Source organism: Belonocnema kinseyi, chromosome 6 (assembly GCF_010883055.1).
Source record: "Belonocnema kinseyi isolate 2016_QV_RU_SX_M_011 chromosome 6, B_treatae_v1, whole genome shotgun sequence".
NCBI lineage: Eukaryota > Metazoa > Arthropoda > Insecta > Hymenoptera > Cynipidae > Belonocnema > Belonocnema kinseyi.
Genome location: NC_046662.1, coordinates 122,113,162 through 122,137,425, shown reverse-complemented (window position 1 = coordinate 122,137,425; position 24,264 = coordinate 122,113,162). Strand labels below are relative to the sequence as shown.

The 24,264-nt window shown below is 37.1% G+C and overlaps 1 protein-coding gene across 4 annotated transcripts in view; it reads left to right on the top strand.

Moving 5' to 3' along the window:
- The window catches only part of LOC117174902 (pyruvate dehydrogenase (acetyl-transferring) kinase, mitochondrial), a 410,760-nt gene extending 387,246 nt beyond the window's left edge, over positions 1-23,514 (top strand). For 3 of the 4 annotated variants that reach the window (XM_033364340.1, XM_033364342.1, XM_033364341.1), the window contains exon 7: positions 22,873-23,514. In XM_033364340.1, coding sequence (XP_033220231.1) covers positions 22,873-23,061 — 189 coding nt within the window. In that variant the 3' untranslated portion in view covers positions 23,062-23,514. The remainder of the gene's footprint in view (positions 1-22,872) is intronic. The other variant, XM_033364339.1, reaches the window with a different exon arrangement.
- The last annotated feature ends 750 nt before the right edge of the window (positions 23,515-24,264 follow it).

Genomic DNA, 24,264 nt, shown 5'->3' with positions numbered 1-24,264 from the left:
TTGAAGCGAGGAAAACTTAATGGCATCCCTGAAGATCCTGAGCTCGTTGATAGAAGAGCTATACGACACCTTTGCGCTGGAGAGACTTATACATACCTGGGCTTGCCACAGAGCCGCATTCAGGATGTGACATCTATAAAGGATACTCTCCGACGCAGATACAAACGTCTCATCCGACAGATTTGGTTTTCCGAACTGTCGGCGAGGAACAAAGTATTTGCAACGAGCATGCTTGCCGTTCCGGTAGTACTGTATTCATTTGGAGTAGTTCCATGGACGAAGAACGAGCTCAGATCCCTTGATATCGGGACAAAAAAGGTTATGCACATGAACAACAGCATGCATCTTAAGTCTTCCGTTCCGCGACTGTACATCTCCCGCCGTGAAGGTGGTCGCGGAATATTGAGTCTTGAATGTCTTCACAACAGGGATATACTGGGCACAGCACATAGAGTTGCAAATGGAAGAGATCCTCTTAATATAATGGTCAGGAATCCCGAAGAAGTGGGCAAAGGAGCGTTTCTGTACAAAGCAGCGGAGGAGCCTGCTGAAACACTTGGACTTGACTTCAGTATTAGGAGTGAGCAAAATGCATCAAATCTTATCTATCATGAGCACTCACTCCTGAAAGCCCGAATTAAGAAAGCACAAGAAAAAAACTTTCGTGAACAGCTCCTCGATAAGAGGATGCACGGTATCTTCCACAGAAATGTGAAGGATCAGTCAATGTCTTGTGAGCTAACGTTTGCTGCAGGGCGTGCCATGCACACCCCGATCATTTAGCTCACATACTATCTAGTTGTCCAACTCACGCGGGAACGACCTACATTTAAAGGCACAATGCAGCACTAAGAGTGCTTTATTACCATCTCTGTCACTCTCACGGCATTGACCTTAATATCGCTCCTCTAAATGCTCTTAGGGAAATTGAGTCAATTGTCGAGAATGGGAAGTGCCGCGTATACTGGAACTTTATATTCTCCACAATTGTTTCTGTTGCTCACCCGAGGCCTGACATGGTTCTTCTTGACTTCGAGAAGCGAACCATGTTCGTTATCGAATTTTCGGCACCATCTGACAAAAACATCATAACCAAGGAGAATGAAAAGAAAGAGAGGTTTCAAGACCTTATAAAGGAGTTGCAACGATTGTACCTGGAATATTCTGTTAAACTAATCGTCCTTATGATCGGTGCTCTTGGAGGTGCCAAGCTGTCACTCTCTAATGGCTTAAAAAGCATTTCTGCGTGTCAAAATTATGCCAAAACACTTGCGGGAAAAATGCAGAAGGCGGTAGTCCTTGGGTCGCTCCGTGTTTTTAGGGTGCACGAGGCTTTTGCTGGATCGTCGTATTGATTCGGTTACAGACTGTAACCACCTATTTCACGGTCGTGAGACGTGGTTTACCGCGATTTCGATGGAAGCGGGTGCAAAGAAATTCAAGAAATTGGCGATTTTCATGATTTAAATTACATAAATATTAATACTATCGTATATATAATTATATACATATATTATTAATGATAATATTATGATTATGTTATATTCGAATAGTCTTATTTATATCTTGATCCGCATTTCAAATAAATTAAAGAAATGGGCGACTTTAATGATAGTTCAATATTTCGCACAATTTAAAACTAGAAGTATATATGCAATATCAGAATATTAATACCGTCATTAATATTTTTTTGTATATTATATTGTGTTCATTATATTCTATACTTTATATTGTGTATATTATTGTACATAATGAAAATAAATTATATAATTAAGTATGTGGTACTATAATTATATATAGAATAGAATAGGATTTATTGTCTTCATTGTATACTTTACACATTTTTACAATATTCTGTTGCCCTCTTAAATTTTCAAATGAAACGAAGCTACATGTTTTCTCTCTTAGAATTTTTACCTGAACAGATAATAATAAGATCATTAAATCATTACATATTTCTGTGTCTACATTACAGTTCCTCTTGTCCTTATGCTACATTACTCCTCTATATCACTATTTTCTTCGACATTATAATTATATTAATATTAATATTAATTATCTGTAAATGATTGTGTTGGAGTTTTTAAGCGTTCGTTTTGGATTTATCTATTAAACCACAAAAGTTTAAGTAGCCTCCGGACTTTCGAAATTATAAAATTTGTTTATGAGAATCATTTGGATTTAAACAATTACAAACTATAGCTTCCTAGAATTTGGTTATATTATACTTTTTTCAGGACTACTTGGGACTTCGATTTTTAAGACTTAAAATTGCTAGCAATTTTAAAAAGTGTTAATACAAAATTTTGTACTTGTTCGTACTTATAATTTGTAATTGTTTTATTTCAAATGATTCTCACAAATAACATTTTCTAATTTTGAAAGGCTATTTAAGTTTTTCAGTTTAATATATAAATTCAACTTCAAACACTTAAAACTCCAGCACAATCATTTATATGGCGGGTTAGATCAGCAATCTGTATGGCTGGAATATACATATAGATGGCTGATCTAACGCGTAATATGATTGTACCAGCAATTCATTTCTTTCAATGTAGAAAAATTAATAGCGGGAAACACTGAAATCATGAGAATCGTCAATTTCTTGCATTTATTTAAAATGCGGAATGGTTGATAGAATATTAATCTTATTACTGTTCAATGTAAAATTGAAATTATCTGCCAATTTGAAATTTTTTCCATTGGATGAAAATTCTTTAGCTTGAATTATATGTTGTCTTTTAAAGGAAATAAGATGACATTTATGTAACCGATTTCACGGAAATTTTTTTTTGGCAATGTTGTGTATATTTGAATTTTAAAAACTAACAAAATGATAACGTGAATTATCAAAAAATTTCCAAGTTTTTCTTTAATGTGTGATATTGTTTGAACTAAAAAGAAAAACACTTTAAAGAAATATGTGGATAATTTCTTGACAACACACCTTATCGTTTTCTTAAATTCAAATGCTCATAATTTTTTACATGTGATCCAAATTACACGTGTGTGCAACGTGTCAATTGAAATTTTATATCCTTATTGGTCAGTAATTGGTCATTACAGATGACGCGAAAATTTTCTAATATTTTATTGTAGGCAGAGTGAAAGGTACATTTTTGTATAAAACAAAACTAAAACTAAACGACAATACAATGTATATATTATATAAAATGATTTGATTATTTTCCGTTTTTGGGAGGCGAGGGGACTCACGTTCTGAAAGCACCCCAAATTTGTTTTTTATGTATATATTATATAAAATGATTTTAATTATTTTCCGTTTGTGAGAGGCGAGGGGACTCACGTTCAGAAAGCACCCCGATTTTGTTTTTTATGTATATATTATATAAAATGATTTTATTTATTTTCTGTTTATGACAGGCGATGGGACTCACTTTCAGAAAGCACCCCGAATTTGTTTTTTTATGTATATATTATATAAAATGATTTTGATTATTTTCCGTTTGTGAGAGACGAGGGGACTCACGTTCAGAAAGCACCGCGATTTTGGTTTTTGTGTATATATTATATAAAATGATTTTTATTATTTTCTGTTTGTGAGAGGCGAGGAGACTCACGTTGAGAAAGCACCCCGATTTTGTTTTTTATGCAAATATGATGTAAAATGATCTTATTTATTTTTAGTTTGTTAGAGGCGAGGGGCACTTCTTTTATTTTTTTCATTCTTACTTTTTTTTCTAAGTCGTTTTCGGTGGTTTTGTATGCCTTTCAGGCTTTTTCCACCGAGCTAATATATTTATTTATATATACGGATCAAAATTGTTGTTTTTCTTTCCTTACATAACCTTCCTTTCAATTTAGTAATTTAAGTTTTCAAAGTTTTTAGTTTATCAATGGATCAATTGCAGTTTCTTTACTCTACTTGGATAATTTTTTGATAATACATTTAAAAATGTATGTACTAATAACATTGCCAAAACTTTTGTTCCCGCGAAATTAGTAAAATACATTTCAATGTTTTATTTCTTTTTTCCTAACAAGTGTAATTAAGATTTTTTAATTCTCATTTTATAGTAATAATAGTTACATGATATAAATTTCAAAAACCTAACCAATTCCTAAAACATAATATATTTTTATTAAGATTTTTCCTTATATTTTACAAACTGAATAATTACTACATCTATTTTGTAACTTTTTTGTACCTGTTTGTACCTTCCACTCAGCGTACAATAAAGTATTTAAAAAATTTCGCATCACCTGTAATGACCAAGTACTGACCAATAAGAGTATAAAACTTCAATTGACATGTTACACACACGTATAATTTTCATTACATGTAAAGAATTATGTGTATTTGAATTTAAGAAAACGATAAGGTGTGTTGTAAATAAATTATCCACATATTTCTTAGAAGTGTTTTTCTTTTAAACTATTGATATAAATATGTATAGATAGGTAACACATATTTATAATACAAATATTTTGCTTTTTCTTTTTAGTTTAAACAATATCGTACACTAAAGAAAAACTTGTAAGATTTTTTAATCATTCACGTAATCATTTTATCAGTTTTGGAAATGCAAATATGCAAAACATTGTCAAAACATTTGTCCGTGAAATTGTTTACATACATGTCATCCTATTTCCTTTAAAAGAAAACATATAATTCCAGCTAAAGAATTTCCATCCAATGGAAACAATTTCAAATTGGTAGATAATTTCACTTTTACATAGAACAGTATTAATATTAATATTCTATCAACTATTCTGCATTTTAAAGAAATGCAAGAAATTTGCGATTTTAATTATTTTAAAGTTTTACCCGATTAATTCTTCTATATGCAATATCAGAATATTAATTCCGTGATTAATACTATCACACCATATATTATCATTTTAATACTATTATCTCAACAGATATTAATATTAACATTAATATTAATTAGCTGTAAATGATAGTGCTGGAGTTTTAAGCGTTTCAAGTTGAATTCATCTATTGAACCGAACAAATTTAAATAGCTTTTAAAAATTAAAAAATGCATTTGTGAGAATCATTTGAAATAAAACAATTATAAATTATAAGTACGAGCAAGTACAAAATTTTGTATCGACAATTTTTTAAATTGCTAGCAATTTTAAATGTTAAAATTCGAAGTCCCAAGTAGTCCTGAAAAAAGTATGATATAACCAAAGTCTAGGAAGGCATAGTTTGTAATTGTTTAATTCCAAATGATTCTCATAAACAAATTTTATAATTTCGAAAGTCCGGAGGCTATTTAAACTGTTCTGGTTTAATAGATAAATCTAACATCAAACGCTTAAAAAGTGCAGCACAATCATTTACAGCTAATTAATATTAATATTAATATAATTATAATATCGAAGAAAATAGTGATATAGAGGAGTAATATAGCCTAAGGACAAGAGAAACTTTAATATAGACACAGAAATATGTAATGATGTAATGATATTATTATTATTTGTTCATGTAAAAATTCTAAGAGAGAAAATATGTAGCTTCGTTTTATTTGAAAATTTAAGAGGGCAAAGGAATATTGTAAAAACTTGTAAGTATACAATGAAGACAATAAATTCTATTCTATTATATATACAATTATAATATCACATACTTAATTATATAATTTATTTTTATTATGTACAATAATATACACAATATAAAGTATACAGTGTAATGAACACAAAATAATATACAAAAAATATTAATCATGGTATTAATATTCTGATACTGCATATATATTTTTATTTTTAAATTGCGCGAAATATTCAAATGTCATTAAAATCGTCAATTTCTTTCATTTCTTTTAAATGCGGATCAAGATATAAATAAGACTATTATAATATAACATAATTATAACATTATCATTAACAATATATGTATATGGGTACTTCTCTACAAATTGGAAAATCAGTGCCCCGGGCGAATTAAACATATAAAATAAAACTTTTTCTTGTAAATTGATATTAAAAATAAAAGTTTATTAATGGTTCTTAATAAACCACTTTTAAGCCTTCAAAATTAAGAATAAAAATTGTGTAATCTCCTTTTAAGTACATCAAAAATTAGTCCCCTGGCGTGTCACAAGCTAAGAATCACAGTCAAAGCTAAAGATTTCACAATAAACTAAAAGAAAAATGTAATTTATATTATAATTGTTAAATGCTGTGATAATGGAAGATAAATTTCTGTGGCACATATTTAAAAAATTTAATATTAAATATTTAAAAACTTGAGCCTAATTCTGTCCCTCAGTTTTTGCAGACAGACCCCTGGTTCAACTTGAGAATTATTTTATTCGTTCTGTGTGCAACATAAAGTCATCTTTTTGCGTTAAACGTAACGTTTCCAACGTGAAGTTTGTCCAGATATACAAGAGATAGACTTCATCGGCCATTCTGTTAGGTTATTTCTCGACGTTACCGCTGAAACAAGTGCTTTAGCCGGCTATTGAGACAGTCCCCTGGCGAGTAAATTTATATTTTGTTTTTAAAATTAAATTAACAGCTTCTGGTATTTTATATAATAAAGGTGAACAGATAATTATTTCTGCAAGTTAATTAATAATACTTCATTAGCGTTTATGATAAACTTGACGTTTGTGACTGAAAAAATAATAATTTCGAAGGGACCTGATGTTCAACAATGCATCCTACAAATAAAGAACAATTAACAAGGAAGACAATCTTACAAAGAAAAAGAGAAGAGCCATCAATAGCTATCAGAAACTGCTGTATGATATGTGCTGTGATCGGTACAGTGAACACTTCTTATCCAGACAGTGTCAAAAGTGTATCAATAACACTCCTGTTAACAACACATTTTACAATAAACCCTTGCATTTCCGAAATTGAATGGCTCAAACACAAGAGTTCATAGACCCCAAAGCTAAAATAACACTTCAATTAACAAAATATCAGAAAAAGACGTTGATCGTCCAGCCGCGTCAACTCATATAAAAACTGAAAGAGGATTTAGATACATTCTTGTTCCGCGAAAGAAGCATTTTACACCAGTTTAATGTAATAAATACTCTAAAGAAAAACATTCCTAATGATGATGCTTTAATACATATGGATTTTTCTCAAAATTATGCCGGCAAATACATCTCAAGGAATTGAACCCGTTCATTTTGGAGGTTATCTCGTTCAAATTAGTCTTCACACTGTTATTGTCTACTTAGAAAATATGACTTAGTCATATAGCACAGCATTCTTAAACACATCTCATTCCACAACTGCTATTTTGGCACATTTGCTACCCATTTTGAAAACATTTCCCCCGATATCACGTGCCTTCACTTTTCAAGCACTGGACCCATACGCCAATGTCGCAACTAAACCATATTTCATATCTTGACTACAAAGCTACCAAAAACAACTTATAAATATGAAAAATGTTGCTACATTAGTTTACGTCGATAAATAATTGATGGAAAAATTCGTAAGAGCAGTTCAGCAAAAGTGTCCTGGAATTATTATAAGCACTATTGACCTTGAAGATATTTAGACAATGAGAAGTATTTAACGCAAAGACTTTCAATGGCACCCTCAAAGTTCATTAAATGACTGGAAAAGTTCGTTTAGCAATACTAACAATGAGAAGTTTGAGCTGTTTCTGCGATTCTGATATGTGCGAACATTTCAAAATAGGAAGCTTGACATATCAAGAGAACATCAAACTCACATTCAAAGATTTTTTCAGAGATTTTGAATGTGAAAATGAAAAAGAACCTACGAATAGTTTTGTATAAAAAACATTTCTGTGTTGAAATGTTGTCACAGGCTTATACTGCCAAACATGGCGAAGGAATTTTTGGTTAGAGTTGGATTTTTTTTATTTGATCATTTTGTACGGGGCTGTCCCGGTATATATCATCAGTCACGGACGCATGTTTATAATACAATCAAGTGATCTGCTAAGAGCTACTGCCCAGACAAATTGGACAAAGCCTGGGTCTTACCCCATCATTGACGGACTGGGTTGCAGTCAAGTACACGATGGGGGGAACTACAGCTTAAGGTGGGTTCTGAACCACCAGAACCTCGGTAAAGGTACATTGAAAAATTTCCAGAGGTACCGGCTCAGGGATCGAAACCCGGACCTCAGAGGTGAAGTCCGAGTGTATAACCAACTGCGCCACCGACGCTCTATTATTTAAAAAAAAGAAAACATTTCAGTGTTGAAATGTTGTCACAGGCTTATACTGCCCAGTATGTCGAAGGCATTTTTGGTTAGAGATGGATTTTTATTTGATCATTTTTGCACGGGGCTGTCCCGGTATATATCATCAGTCACGGACGCATTTTTTAAATGCAATCAAGTGATCTGATGAAAGCAGTCTGCCCAGACATATTGGACAAAGCCTGGTTTTTACCCCATCATTGACGGACTGAGGTGCAGTCAAGTACACGATGGGGGGACCTACAGTTTAAGGTGGGTTCCGAACCACCAGAACCTCGGTAAAGGTACATTGAAAAATTTCTAGAGGTACCGGCTCAGGGATCGAACCCCGGACCTCTGAGGTAAAGTCCGAGTGTCTAACCAACTGAGCCACCGAGAATCAAACTTTGTCACAAGCTTATACTGCCCAATATGTCGAAGGCATTTTTTTGGTTAGAGATGGATTTTTATTTGATCATTTTTGCACGGGGCTGTCCCGGTATATTACATCAGTCACGGACGCATTTTTATAATGCAATCAAGTGATCTGATGACAGCAGTCTTCCAAGACATATTGGACAAAGCCTGGTTCTTACCCCATCATTGACGGACTGGATTGCAGCCAAGTACACGATGGGGGGACCTACAGCTTAAGGTGGGTTCCGAACCACCAGAACCTCGGTAAAGGTACATTGAAAAATTTCCAGAGGTACCGGCTCAGGGATCGAACCCCGGACCTCTGAGGTGAAGTCCGAGTGTCTAACCAACTGAGCCACCGAGGCTCAATTTTTTACTCGGGTAAACCCGGGTATACATCATAGCCACGGACTAAGTCAAGTGATCGATGAGAATAGAATGTTTTAAGTTAATTCAAATAATTTAATACGATGGTTGAAACCTCCTCCGATGATGTTGTAGGTATACAATTACGAGCGGCCACGAGCTTTGGAGGTGACAACAGTCACCTCTGGATGCTTTCTTAGAGCTACCATCTGCCACTCCACGGGTTTTTAGTGGCTCGCTTCCTGATGATCAAGAAAGTTTCTTACAATGCGACGGGTGTTTAATAAAATCGCCTACTGAGCTGCTATAATACGCTACTGACTCCTAAATGTTCAAGATGTTCAGTGCATCTTGCGTGCACATTGCCTGTAGCCGAAATCACAATGGGATGAATGGATGCATGATTCACATTCCTCCATATGGTCTTTACTTCATGCCTTAACTCGCAATACTTGTGGATCTTGGTTGTATAGGTTGACTGCAAATTTCGGTTAAGCGGACAAGCAATGTAGATGATGTAGACTCTTCCACCTTTTTTTCTCTCGCATTACGATGTCAGGTCGATTGGCCCGGATGTAATGATCCGTTTGGATAGCAACATCTAAATATGAGAGGTAATCTTCGCTTTCTAAAACGGGTATTGGAATGTATCTATAGAAGGGCACCCATTCTTTTAAGAGTTCTAGGTTTAGGGCAAGTTGTTGATGTATAATGCCCGCTACATCATTATGTCTGTGCGTATATTCTCTCTGAGCCATTACGCGACAGCCATCAATAATGTGCTCGATGGATTCATTGGTATCTCTATATAATCGGCACCGGTCAACCACGTCTTGATATAACACGTGTTTGCGATAATTCCTGGTGCTGACAACCTTGTCCTGTATTGCAATGACGAATCCTTCCATCTCTGGATACAGAACAACCTTTTCTAGCCAAATATTAGGTGCCTCACTATCCACTTCACTTTGATCTAACGTGTTGGGGTGCTTCCCATGGATGGCTTTCTGTCTCCATTGTATTTCAATCGCTGAATTTCTGTGGTGCATTCGGTCCTTCGTCATTTCTACGCGAACAATTCTGTTTAACTTTTCAAAGTCGGTGTTAGACCATTTTATGAGCCCGAAGGAGTACGTGAGGACAGGGATGGCATATGTGTTGATCGCCCTGATTTTGTTTGCCAAGTTGAGAAAACTCTTCATAATTAATCTGAGTCTCGTAGTAAAGGCAGTCATTAGGCTTGTCTTAACTATCGTATGTTGAATACTCTTAGATTCAAGAATATCCAGATATTTATATGATTCGCCTGCAGCCATTGCCTCGATGTCATTTTCGATCTCGTTCTCTAACTCTGCGGTCCCTAATTACCCTCTGATTAAATGCACTGTTCTGCATTTATCTAGTCCGTACTCCATGTGGATATCATTGGAAAACTGCTTTATGACATCAATCAAAATACTTGATTCTTGTACCCTAGAGCCTCATCGCATGGCTTAGAACGTCAATAATGCGTGGACAGATTTTGTAAAGTTTTAAGACTTCAAGCAAATAGTCATGCGGAACGGAAGGAAACGCTTACTTGTAGTCAATGTATGCCATGTGTAAGTTCCTTTGATGCTTACGAGCTTGAGTCATGGCAACAGCGTCTATAGTGACTAGATCTTTAGAGTCTCGTGAGTTTTTACAACATCCTTTTTCGTTCTTCTGTAAGAATGTCATTCTTGTCACAATGAGAATATACCTTATCTGCAATGACAGCTGTAAGACATTTATAAATTGTTGGAAGACAGGCTATCGTTCGAAAGTCAGATGTTTTTTGAGCGTCTGGTTTTTTTTATCATATACGTAGTACCTTGGAGCATAAAACCTGGCATCAAATCTGGGTGCTGAATGATCTTCTGAAAACACCTTGCCAGCGCAAGATGCACACTCGTCAGGTACTTATACCAGAAGTTGTGCACCATTGTCCGGACCTGGAGCTTTCCAATTACTTGCCCTCTTCGAGACATCTGAAACATCCAAAGCTGTGATGTTTGTCAGATGCATTTCTGGGCTATTGCTAGCCCTTGCTTCATCCAGTTTGAACCACTCAGTGTCCAAATTGCATCTGTTCATTTTTCCCCAAACGCCCGACCAGTAGATAGTCATATCTTCCAATTGAGGGACTTCGGTGCCTTGGTGGTTATTTGGCTTTACTCTCAGTTCACGATAGAACCTTCTTTCATCTGTCTGAAAGTTTTGGTTTTGTTGCCTTCGTACATTACTTTTCTTGTACCGATGCAGTCTGGCAGTAAGAACATCAAGTTTCTGTCGTTGAGAGTCTAAAATTTCATCCAATATTGCTGGTGTTACTATCTCGATGTGCCGAGGGTGGATGATTTTAGTAACATGGTTCATCAGCTTTCTGGTTCTCTTTCCTTTTTTATATTGAGTTAATCGATCCAATTTGCACCTTACTTTGCTGACATCCATATCTAACCTGATCTTCCATGGTGCATCTCAATCCCTTGCTGGAACAAAAACTGCATTTGCAGGCCTAGTTTTTCGGCCCAACGTTCTAACGGTTGCTACAGCTGCACAGTATACAAGCGTTTGCACCTCTAACGCATTTTGTGCTACGTTCAAATACGTAGGTAAAACCTTACTGTCGAGATGTGCTATTAGTGCACGCAGATGATTTGTGATGTTCATTTTGGGCAGAGAATGCCTCAGTGTTGGTTCCACATATCTGAACTCTAGTAAAGTATGGCAAAAATTCCTTTCCAGGTGATGTAGTTCTTCTGAGATTTCCCTATCTACATCATCGTTAGTAATATCCGGATGTGGTTCTAATGGATCCGGTGCATGATGTTCATTATCCCTAGCACCTATGCCTTCAGCATTAATCAAGTCTTCGTTATCCACATCTTCCAAGGCGAACTCATCAATAGGAAGCTGCCGTTCCACTTCCATTTTGATAGCACCTATTTCAACAGCCGGAAGCAGTCTGTTTACAGATATTGAGCGTTTTTGATCTGCCAGATTCTGCTCATTTATTTTTGTGGCTAGCTCTGGGTATTTAAGTAAGAAGAGTCTATGATGTTCTCTCCTCACACTTTCCCCACATTTCTCTGCCAAAAAATAAAGGCGCATAACATCTCTGTTCATATGGTATGTCCATTTTCGTCGCTTTTTTTGCTGCTGAACCTCTGCTTCTGCCTCTGGTTGTATAAGGTCATCCACCTCTGGAGGATGTGGTGGTGTTGGATCATCAATAGGTTGAGGAAGAACATCAAGTGCTCCTGCTTGACCGTTTGTCGTGGTTTTCTCTAACTGATGTTCATTGCCGTCGTTTTTCCACGCCAAATCAACCTGTTGTTTAATCTCCATTGCTCGGTCTTCTGTAACATGAAGATTAGTCCTGATGTCTTGCACCTTAGCGATAAGATCTCTTAGTGCCACCTTTTGTATATTAGGATACTTTGCAGCAACATTTGTTCCTAAATTGTATCCTTTTTTCTTGTTTGTTTCAAACTTCGCACTTTCGTAATAGAGACGCACCAATTCCTCTTTCATTGTGGTATCCCAATTGATGCTCTCCCACGGTATTTCTGTCGAGGTGGTTGGCTGCAAATAGCTGGTGCTAGCCAAAGCATCCTCAGCAGGCACAGTTGATGTTCTACTGCTTACCCAGAGGTGGCTCCAGGGGCGCCCCGACGATCCTCGGGAAGCGACAAGCGTTTCAAAATCTTTAATATATTCTCCATTTTTCATTGATGCGTTTTGGTGTTCTACTTAGTCTCTCTCCTCTTCGTTATCAGACTATTTGGCATGGGAAACCCTGTCAGCAGCAATGCTACCTCCAACATTGCCGTCAAAGTAATGAGAGGAGAGCTCAAGCCCTACCGCGACATCAACGCGGATCACCTTCGATAGGGAGGTACACCTTCTGTAGGTGTTCCTCCTATATAATAATAATATTATTATAAAATGATAATATTATTATTATTGCTATTATAATTATCTGGGTTGAGACCTTCACAGCCCCTGACGCTTGGGTGATCCCGTTACGTCCCCTTATAAGTCTTAAGCGTGGCGCCATAGAGAGAGGACCGCGGCCACGCTGTTGGCTGATATTTCAGACTCACTGATGCAGAAGCTGCCTGTGAGTGTTACACGTTTCCCCGCAATCGCAGAGCAGAGGCAGAGGATATGAGTGGAAGTCTTATTATCCTTTCTGCACAGACGTCAGAGGGGACTTTATTCAAGCCCTATCTTATGTCTGTCGTACCGGAGGTTTCAATGTCCTATAAACATTTGTTTTAGGACTTTGACTTCATTCCTCCCGGGCTCAAGTGTTTCGTTCGCTCGATGAGGGTTGAGCTTTGATCCCAAGAGTGTTTCAGCCTGTCTGCAGCCAGAGATCGTATCCCACTCATTCTGATATTCCTGGATCAGCCAACTGTTAATATCTTCAGTGACCAACCTACTGGAAATGCCTACAACTGGCTTAGGTCCAGTAAAAGCTCCCTTTGCTGCTAGCTTTGCTAGCCTGTCCGATATCTCATTGACCCTGATGCCACTGTGTCCAGGAATCCAGAGCAGAGTGACTCGATTTTCTGTCGCTAGCTTATTCAGTGCCTCAAAGCACTCCCATACTAGCGTAGGACTCAATCGCAATTGTGAAGCCCATTCCGTTCCTTCTACAGTATACACTTGCTCCAGTGTTATCCTTGTTCCTGGAGCCATCTGCAAACCAGTTGTCTCCATCACTGGGCAGGTCTTCCTTACCGTTAGCCCATTCCTCTTTCGTGGATAGGCAAACTCGATATTTGTTGTCGAAGAGGTAGCGACATGTTGGCATTTTGTCCCTGGGCATGCTCAGTGTCGGCCTCGTAATGTCGATTGGTATCCGCATAACTGTCGAGATACTGCTAGCGTTTACCATATTTAATCTTTAGGCCGCCTTCGCAGCCACGGCATTTATGGTGACATGGAGGAGCTCCAAAACTATTAGCGCCCCCTGGGCCATCGTGGGTGTCCACTTCGAGGTACCAGTGATACCTCACAGAATCAGTCCACTGATTCTTTCCAGTCGAGACTTAACAGTAGAAAGTTCGACCCTGGACCACCAGACGACTGCCGCATAGGTTAGTCTGAGTCGCAGGATCACTGTGTAGGTCCACATAAGTGTCTCCGGTTTCAAACCCCAGCTTTTCCCTATGGCTTGCCAATTTCAATGTACTCGTGGTTCCCCAGTTGTACCTTCTGGTGAACACTACCGCATCCGTCTTACTCGAATTGACTGATAGTCCAGTCCCCTTACACCATGAATCTACTATTCTTAGTGCTTGCTGCATTACTCCGAAGAGCGCGTTCAGATGCTGACCGCAAACGATAACTAGTATATCGTCCGCATAGCCTATAACGTGAAGGCCGTGACTCGTGAGTAGATAAAGGAATTCATCCACTACCAGGCACCACAGGAAGGGTGATAAAACACCCCCCTGCAGACATCCCGAGTCAAGAGTACCACATAAAGTGGTGTAACCCTTAGTCCTGGTTAGATTCCTGTTGCCCAACATGTGTCAGGTCCATTTCACGACGGCAATAGGCACCCCGTGTGCCAGCATGGCCGCCCTGACCACCTCATCAGAGTTGTAGTTAAGGCTCCTTCGATGTCCATAAAGTTTCCAATCGCTAGACCTTTCTGCTCCAGTTGTCCTTCAATTAGGTTAACTGCAGTGTTTAGGGCCGTCTCAGTCGAGAGGACTGGATATATACCACCCGGGCCGGGAGACTGGTAAGGACTGAAGGACTTCAGGGCCCACCTGACCCTGACTGGGGTCACAATCTGGTCGGCTACCCGCCGTTTCGGGCTCAGTTGGGCCACAGGTGGCTTTGATTGCCTCGAAGGTGCCATCCCCCCATCTCCTAACTTTGTGAAGCCCGGAAAATGTGCCTTGATCAGGTGAGCCAAGGTATCCCCGTTAGACTCTGAGTATCTCCTACCAGGCAATTTTAGAGTCTCAAGAATAGCATCCGGATTTCAAGAAAGCAGCTTGTCCAGTCTGGCCGCCTCTGCTCCTTTCTGATGTCAGTGCAAAAGTTGGTCCACCTTTTATGCTTTGCCTTACGTATTGAACTCCTATACTCATCCCTCTTTGATGTGAATGAAGTCCATAGTTTCTTCATTTTTCCAGAACTGGCACGTCTGAACCTCTTCAACAATTACTTTTATAAGTGGATTTAATGGCTTCCGTGAACATCTCGGCCGCCAACTCCAGGGTATCCACGTCTCTAATTTACCTGGACATGCTCCTCTGAAAAACTTCAGAGACGCCTTTGCTATGATGCAAGAAAAGCTGGGCAATGCTTAGGCCGGGAGCAGTCATTTAGCTCTGATTCCGACCTTTCTGCCCACCGAAAGGCTGCTCCTGCCCCTGGCTGGCCACTTTAAAGTTGACCTGTCCATAAAGTTAAAAGGACCTGTTGTTGAGGGCCGCAAAGGCCTTTGTCTGTGACTCAGGAATTTGCACAACTAGGATATGTTTAACCTCTACAGCTGTGTCCTCTTCCTGAGGCCTATCCTGCCTGACGATCCGCCAGAACGCTGTCTTAAGTGACGGGTTGAATCCCTCTAGCCGACGGAGAACCACATGCTGGTCCATCTGTTTACCTAGGAACGACGTCGTAGTCTTAACCATCTGCTGGAGAAACTCAACCCCACCCACCTTAAGAGCCAGAAACTTGTGTAGCCAAGCTTTAGCCACTGGGTCAGCTCTCACAAATACAAAGACCCCTGCAGAAATGGGTCTTAAATTTGGCCATTGATCTGGCGACACTATTGCAAGCGCCCTTCAGATAGCCTCCCTGAGGAGTTGTAATTGCTCTGTGGTGAGCAGCGAGTCCGGGCATCTTGTATTCGCCACCACCACAGTGAGGGATCAGTCCTCTGAGCGGCCGTCAGCCCAACCCCCGAAGACTCCCTGTTCTTCGGCTGCTGGACCACCTTGTACCTCTTCAAAGACTTGCCCCCCCCCCCTCCCGTGGGGTGCCCTCTGAGCCCCTTCCTCGCTTTTGAGCCTCAGCGCTGGTTATCGGCGTTGTGGTCGCCGACGTGCCAGGTACTGCAGCTGTTCCACTAGCCTGCTGCGCTTGCCTCCTCAGACTCTTTTTCAGGGAACCGCTGATGCGTTTCTTCTTATTGCGGGACTGATTGGCCACTCCCGTTTCCATAGCCTCACTCAGAGTGGCCGTCACATCTTCAGCTCCCGAAAGAGCTGGGAGCACTGCCGCCGCCTGAGTAAGGCTTTCCGGAGAGACGCATTGGTATGAAAGGGTTACGCTAGACCAAAGTGTCATGGGCACGATCACTGTACACCCATGTCTTAGGAGGGTGGTCACATTGAGCGAGAAACTCAATGAATACCCGGTCGCAGGCCACCATACCAATGGAAGGCTGTTTTTTGGTCGCTGTGCGGGCTGCAGGTCATTCTCGTGCCGATTACAGAAATTGGAGATCGGTCCTGGGCTCTTTCACCCTTCTATCGTACTACAATCATGCATACCAGGAGAGCCCATTTATAGGGGTCCTTCTCAAAACACCCAGGAGAGCCCGTTTATAGGGATCCTTTCATCCATATCCATACACATTCGGACCGAGGTCCGTTTGACCCTCATGTCCCACACGCTTAAGCCTCCCCAACAACTACAAGGTCTTACAGCCCTGAGGGGAGGAATAGTTATGTAACTTGTAAACAAATGGTTAGTTTCAATCTTAAGGATGTCTCCGACGTAGCTAAGGAAGAAATTGTAGAGAAGTTACCAAGTCCCAACTTGTTCATGAAAGAGGATATATTATTTTATATATTAAGGTTTCCCATAAATATGTTTGCGAAATAATTTAAGGTAAGGTTTCTGAAGCAATTAATGTTCGTTTTCAAAAAATGTGACTGATATTATGTAGACTTATAATTATTCTAAATAGTTTTTATTATTATGTGTCTAAAATGTACGTGGTTCGAACTGCTGTATCCACAAAGTGGGTACGCTCATTTTCAAATGTTTCTTATCACAAGACATTTTTCTAACATAAAAAACAATGAAAATTGTTAATCAGTTATAACATATAGTTTTCACCTCATAAAGACAGTCCCCTGGTACATGCGTCAGTCCCCTGTCGCGACTTTTCAAAAAAATCGTTAATAAATCCTAAACTACTGCAAAATTTATGTGGCTGTTTGCAGTTTACGTTCAAAGAAACTATTATCTCCACCTTAGACCAGCTTTTTTCGTTATTGAAAAAATTCTCGGACAGTTTTGTACAGGCCAGTTTCCTAATAGTAAGGAAGTACCCATATATTTATGTATATAAAAGTATCAATATTTATATCATTCATATTTTATACTTAAAATAACGTAACCTTAACATATGCGTATATAAAGATGCGCGCGAAGTATTCAAATCATGAAAATCGTCGATTTCTTGACTTTCTTTCAAATACAGATTAAAATAGAAAAAGAAGACTTTTATAATGTGATATAATATAATTATAACATTAACATTAATAATATATATAATAGTATCAATATAATATTCTACACCTGGAAAAACATAACCTCAAAATCGAAGCATCGAAACTTGGAAACATTCAAATAACAATTTCTTGTTTTTATTTCAAAGCGGATTGAGATATAAATAGAATTGCCGAAGTTTTCCGACCGGCAGTCGTGCACCTTAGATTTTTCACATTCAGAAGCAGAGAAATGGGTGGCGCGCGTAACCCAGTCATGTATATCGTCTCCTAAAATATTCACACGGACATAGACCTGTGATAGTGTTGGACCACATCTCGTTTCAGATCTGGGATTACTGGTCTAACGACCATAAAGTAATGTCAGTTCTGTGGTTTTAACGCTTTCGCCGAATATGCAAATTCGATGGATATTTGTATGGATCTTGCGTTCGACACAAGAACATTAAATAGGTTAGTATCCTCTGCGTGTGCGAAGAGGGTCTTAAAATTGTTCATTTATAACAAAATAAAGTGCGAAAAAGATTTAATTTGAAAGTTTTATTTCAGAAATGGTAAATTCTAACACATTTAATAAGAAAAAATAGAAACGTTTGATATCTTGTAACTTAAAATTTTATATATCTAATTTTTGTATTGATAAAAGCAAAACCTAACCTAAAAGAAGAAAAACCTCTATCTTTGGCCTCAGACAATTTGATCCCCGCGGTAATGGGTTGCACGCATTTAAAGCAATCGAAGGTATTCAAGGAATACAAATCATACCGATTAGAAGTCAATTTGCAATCTATTTGAATCCGTATACCAACAACAATTTCAGTTCGTACCCACATTTAAATTAGTGTAGTTTCGAGGTCTACTGAATTGGGATGAATTTGAATTGGACACTTGGATTGAAAATGAGTTTCAAATTTACGCTGCATTTTCACCTTTACTACAAACGTGATAATTAAAAAAAAGATATTTGTTTTTCTTCTTTTATTCTAAATATATTTTGACAAGGCTCAATTTACTTGTAAACTATTGGCCACATTACATGTACAACATGTATGGCGTGTGCTCAATATTATTATAAATTATGACCAATTAGGGTACGTCATTTTGGCTGTCGTCTTGCCTTGGTTTTTCCTATTGTTTATCCTATCGTTTTCCTGTAGTGCCGAAAAAACTACAAGGAAACAATCACAAAAAAAAGATTACACGCTTGTCATTTTTTTTCCTGGTATATATTTTCGTAAGGGGTGATCGACCAATTACCGGATATCGGTCATGTGAAGGTCACTCCTCACCTCTATTCTGGGATATCCGGAAGTCCTCATGAGATACTTCCCGGCATAAAGATCATCCATGACTGAGATTTTTATCTCACAAAGGAGATAGTGATAGCGTGAGGAAGACTGATGCAGAGGATATCTGATGTGGGAGCGAGAGTAAGATATTGGTGGAGGTGAAAGGAGGGACTGACCTCTTTATCTCCTAAGATAGAAAGACGTAGCGAGAACAGTAATGGTGAACAAGCGTGATGAAAGAGATGGGTGGGTGCGGAAGGAAGGGTGGGTCTGTTTTATAAGATAGGAAAAGGCGCGGCGAGGAATAGCTATCTGATTTTGCTAGGAGTGACAATGCTACTTCTTCATGAAACCGATGTTCAGCAACCAACTGTTGGTTTCCGAAGAAGGAGATTCAAGGACTGCGGATGACCCCTTTCGATTATTGCTTAGACTTGTTAATGTACGGCTAATTCTAGTTTTTGACGAGAAGGATATCGAATTCAAATGCTAGTTGGTTGTGGCTTTATACGAGAGATGTATTAAGAAAAAAATTAGGCAGACATATGTACTGTAGATTTATATAACTAGAATGGAGGTTTAAAAGCGTAGGAGACGGTGACTCGAGTATGGAGGGCAGGGGATAGTTTCAAGATGATGAAGAGAGATACAACAAAATCCGATGTGCCAGAAAGCCGGAGCAATGTCGATTATTTCAAAGTTCTAGAACTTTAAATCAGATTAAAATCAAATTAAAATTCCTTTCTAGCGTCAAATAATCAAGTTACTGTAAAGAACTCCTGAAAATAAAACCAAGAATCTAACGACCAAATTTAGAACACCACAATAATATGTTCCCATTGTAATCTGAAAAAAAACTTTTCCCCTTTTTTCTCCAAAAGAAGAAAAGAAAAAATTCGTTTTCCCTTTGGACAAAAATAAAAAAGAGGAAAGAAAAATGAGGAGGCAAACCAACCAAATCCCCTTCCTTCTCTTTTTGTCTTTCGTTCGTCTGCTTTATTTTTATTATTATCAAATAAGAATAAAAAATACATTTGTAAATAATATTCACTAACGTTTCGGCACTCATACAGCACCCTTATCAAGGTAAAATAAATAAGAGAAAAATAACATTTTTTGCCAACAGGACCAGCATCGCAACCACCGTAATCTCTCCCTAACACCTTAGAATTAACACCCGAGAAACAAGTAAAATTTTAAATGGCAAACCAGTTATAAACAAACCTGACATAGAAACTACCTCCAATCCAAGTCAGCTAAATTAGCATTTTAGACATTTAAGAAAATTAAAATCAAATTTATAATCTTTTTTAACGCCCAATCATTAAGTTAATATGAAGAATTCCTGAAAATAAAACCAAGAATCTAACAACCACATTTGGACAACCTCAATAAAATGTTCATATTACAACCGGAAAAAAAACTTTTCTCCAAAAAAGAAAAGAAAAAAATTTGTTTTCTATTTGGAATAAAATAAAAAAAAGAAAGAACGATGAGAAGGCAACCAGCCAAATCCAGCTCCTTCTCTTTTTCCTTCTTTCGTATTCTTTATTTTTATTATTATCCAATCACAATAAAAAAATTGTAAAAAATATTCACCGACGTTACGGCACTCATACAGCACCTTTATCAAGTTAAAATAAATAAAAGAAAAAGAACAATTTTCGCCGGCAGAAACAGCACCGCAACCACGATGCGCTCTCCCGGACACCTAAGAATCAACATCCGAGAATCAAGTGAAAGTTCAACAGGCAAATCTGTTATAAACAAACCTGAAATAGAAATGTTCTCCAATCGAAGTCAGCTAAGTCAACATTTTAGAAATTTAAATCAGAATAAGATCAAATTTAAAAACCTTTTTATCGTCCAATAATCAAGTTAAAGTGAAGAATTCCTGAAAATAAGGATCCGTGACAAAAAGCCCAAACGACAATTCCCCCGCCCAATGAGAGTCGCGCTCCGTGAAAAAGGCCCGCGAATCAGAGAGCGAGTAGGGGCGTGCTCATACATACATCCATCGCGATGAAGCAAGTTGATCTCTGATTCGCGCGGCCTTTTTCACGGTGCGCGACTCTCATTAGGCGAGCGCTTTGTCATCTAGACTTTTTATCACGAATCCGAAAATAAAACCAAGAATCTATCGTCCAAATCTGTTTAACGACAATAAAGTGTTCCCGTTGCAATATTAAAAAAAACTTTTTCCCTTTTTTCCCCCAAAAAAAAAGAAAACAATCTGTTTTTCGTTAGGGCAAAAATAAAAAAGAGTAAGAAAAATCAGAAGGCAATCAAACAAATCCTCTTTCTTCTCTTTTTTCTTCCTTATTTTTATTATCATTAGATGACGCTAAATAAACATATGTAAAAAATATTTACCGACGTTACGGCTCTTATACAGCTCCCTTATTAAGGCAAAATAAATAAAATAAAAATAAAATGTCTAGTCGGCACGAATAGCACCGCAACCACGATTATCTGACCCCAACACCTAAGAATCAATATCCAAAAATCAACTAAAAGTTCAAAAGGCAAACCAGTTATAAACAAACCTGACATAGAAACGATCTCCAATCCAAGTGACCTAAATTTATTTTAATTTTAATTATTTTGCCTTGATAAGGGTGATGTATGAATGCCGTAACGTCGGTGAATATTTTTTTTTTACAAATGTTTATTTATTCTACTTTAATAATAATAAAAATGAAGAAGACGAAAGGAAGAAAAAAAGAGAAGGAAGGGGATTTGGCTGATTGCCTTCTCATTTTTCTTCCTCTTTTTTATGTTTATCCTAAGGAAAAACAAGTTTTTTTTCTTTTTGAGGAAAAAAAGAGAAAAAGTTTTTTTCAAATTGCAATGGGAACATTTTATTGTGGTTGATCAAATTTGGTCGATAGATTCTTGGTTTTATTTTCTGATCCGTGACAAAAAGCCCAAACGACAAAGCGCCCGACCAATGAGAGTAGCGCTCAGTGAAAAAGGCCCGCGAATCAGAGAGACACTCGCTTCATCGCGATGGATCGCGATGGATCGCGTACAGAAAATTTTTAAATCTTGAAAAAAGTGATTTCAAAAATATTCAAAATGTACTCACTTTTTGAATTTTTATCAAACATGGCTGGCTAACGAACTTGATCTATAGTTTAGGACACTAAAAGAGTGTACCATAGGTCAATCTAATACAATAATTTTTTCACAAGTTATCGTGCTCACCAACAGACAGGCATGGGGGGAAGGTCAAATTTTACACAAATCTAATACCTTCTCTGATGAGACCGTAATAAAGAAAAGGAAGGAGATTTGGTCGGCTGCCTTCTGATTTTTATTTTCGTCCAAAGGGAAAACGAATTTTCATCTTTTTTTTGGAGAAAAAAAGGGGAAAAAGTATTTTTTCAGATTGCAATTGGAACATTTTATTGTGGTTGTACCAATTTAGTCGTTAGATTTTTAGTTTATATATTTCGTGGATAAAAAATCTTATGGTCACAGAAGAGTTTAAAAGACTGAGTTGGCGTTGTTCTTGTTATTATACAACATTTGTTTATAAGCCATATTGGACTCGCTATTGATATTTTTTAAATAATAATGATAAGGGTTATTGAAAATATGTTTTTAAAACGAACATTAAAACGATATTGCGATATTAAAATGAACATTTAATACAGATTAAAAAATTTACTTGTCGGTCGCCGTTTATAATCCGCCGCTTTAAAAATTAACATTTTAGTAGTTTTTTATTGCCAGCAACACCAACAATATCAAATTGAATAATAATCTAGGGTTTCTCATTATTTTTTTTTTTAACCAACAAGAAAAGTCATAATGAACAAATTCGAGGTGAAAGTACAAATGTTAAAGATAATCTCTGCCAAATTTAGTGAAAAAATACCCGTTTACGAGATTTTTAGGTGGCCCGATTCACATAGAAACTCGAAAGAATCGGAACGACACTTTCTTTCCGGCTCGTTCCGTTTCTTCTCCTAAGGACCTGCTCCAACTCGTGATTGTCGCAAAGCGAGATTCACGGGGGCTCCTAGCGCATTTTTCTCAATTTGCCGTAATTAGTTTCTTTTTACTGGGGTAGATGTTCAAAGTTAAACATGTGAAGACCTATGTAAATGAATATACTTTTCAATACTTTCAGGCACTATCAAATGAAGCCAACGAACTGTTACCCATTTTCAACAAGACTTCCTGTAAATTTTATCGAACACCAATTCCGACTGCAGATTGGAGCAGCCAATGTGGAGGAAGTATGGCCACCAGACAGTTGAATTTAAGTCAAAATCTGGGTCACAGGCTTCCTCATGGAATGGAAATAAGCCAATGCTAGCAGGACTTCCTCAAAATAAACACAAGTCTTAAACCGATTGTGATCGTCCATATATGAAATAACTATGAATTTATATTTCTTTCATTTCTGCCTTAGACCGCTCCTTTATTTCCCTTTGCGACAAATGGTTTCAGTAGTATTTCGGCATTCCCTTCTCAAAATGATCAGTTGAGATAGATAAGAAGCGATGGAACTAATATCTCTGTCGTTCCGAATCGTAATTCTTAATTGTGCCAACACGACTGACAACGATTAAGCATTTTGCATTTCCAATCAGGTACTTGGAATTTGCCACGTGACGGTAGCACCTTTGCCTGGGGGACATTATTTAAAGACAGTTATTGAATTTTTTGTAATAATATAAATTTGAAACAGTATATATTATGAAATAAAGTGAATAAATATGTTGTAAATAATTGTCACCAGATGAAAGCGGTGCTACGACAAAACATGTGAAAAATTGTCTTTTTTTTGTAATATGCGTACTTGGATTATTTATTGTAGTGAACATTTTATAAATGGTTATAAGTTTTAAAATCGTTTGAGTTTAAAAAAAAGTAAACAAATATTATAGAGACGTAAAACTTCAGAAAATCGATTGAAGTATTATTTTATTATTTAAAAACATTCCGGGCTGTTATTAATTGAATGAATTTAAATAATTAAAAATACTATTAGCGATAAAAGATTTTTTTGTCAGAAAGAGGTCTCGATTTTTTATTCTCCGCCATTTTTAACACCTAAATTAATTTTATGATAAAAAAAAGTTTTCAATAATTCAACTTTCTAAATTTTTAGTTTATTGAAATATGAGTACTCAAAATGATGGGCTACTGCTAATCATTGAAGTAAAACCCACTTTTTCTATTATTCGCAAGGTAGTCACTAAAATCGACGAAAAAATTTGAAATCATTTCGATAAAACTCCAAGTTGGAGTTTTTAAAGCTAAATTTTTTTTATTTAAAGTAATTAAAACTACATTGTGAATTAAACCAATCAAAGTAGAAGTTTTCTGAATACTGAGCGTTTTAAATATATTATTAAAATATTTAAAATAAGGATTTAGAGTTCAAACGTTCAGTAATGTATGTTAAAATTACAAGCCTTCTAGAAACTTTTTCTGAATAAAGCATTCAAAATTGTACAATATGGATTCAGAAGCCTCTAACTTTGTTTAACTTAAAATTATGGCACCAGCTGAA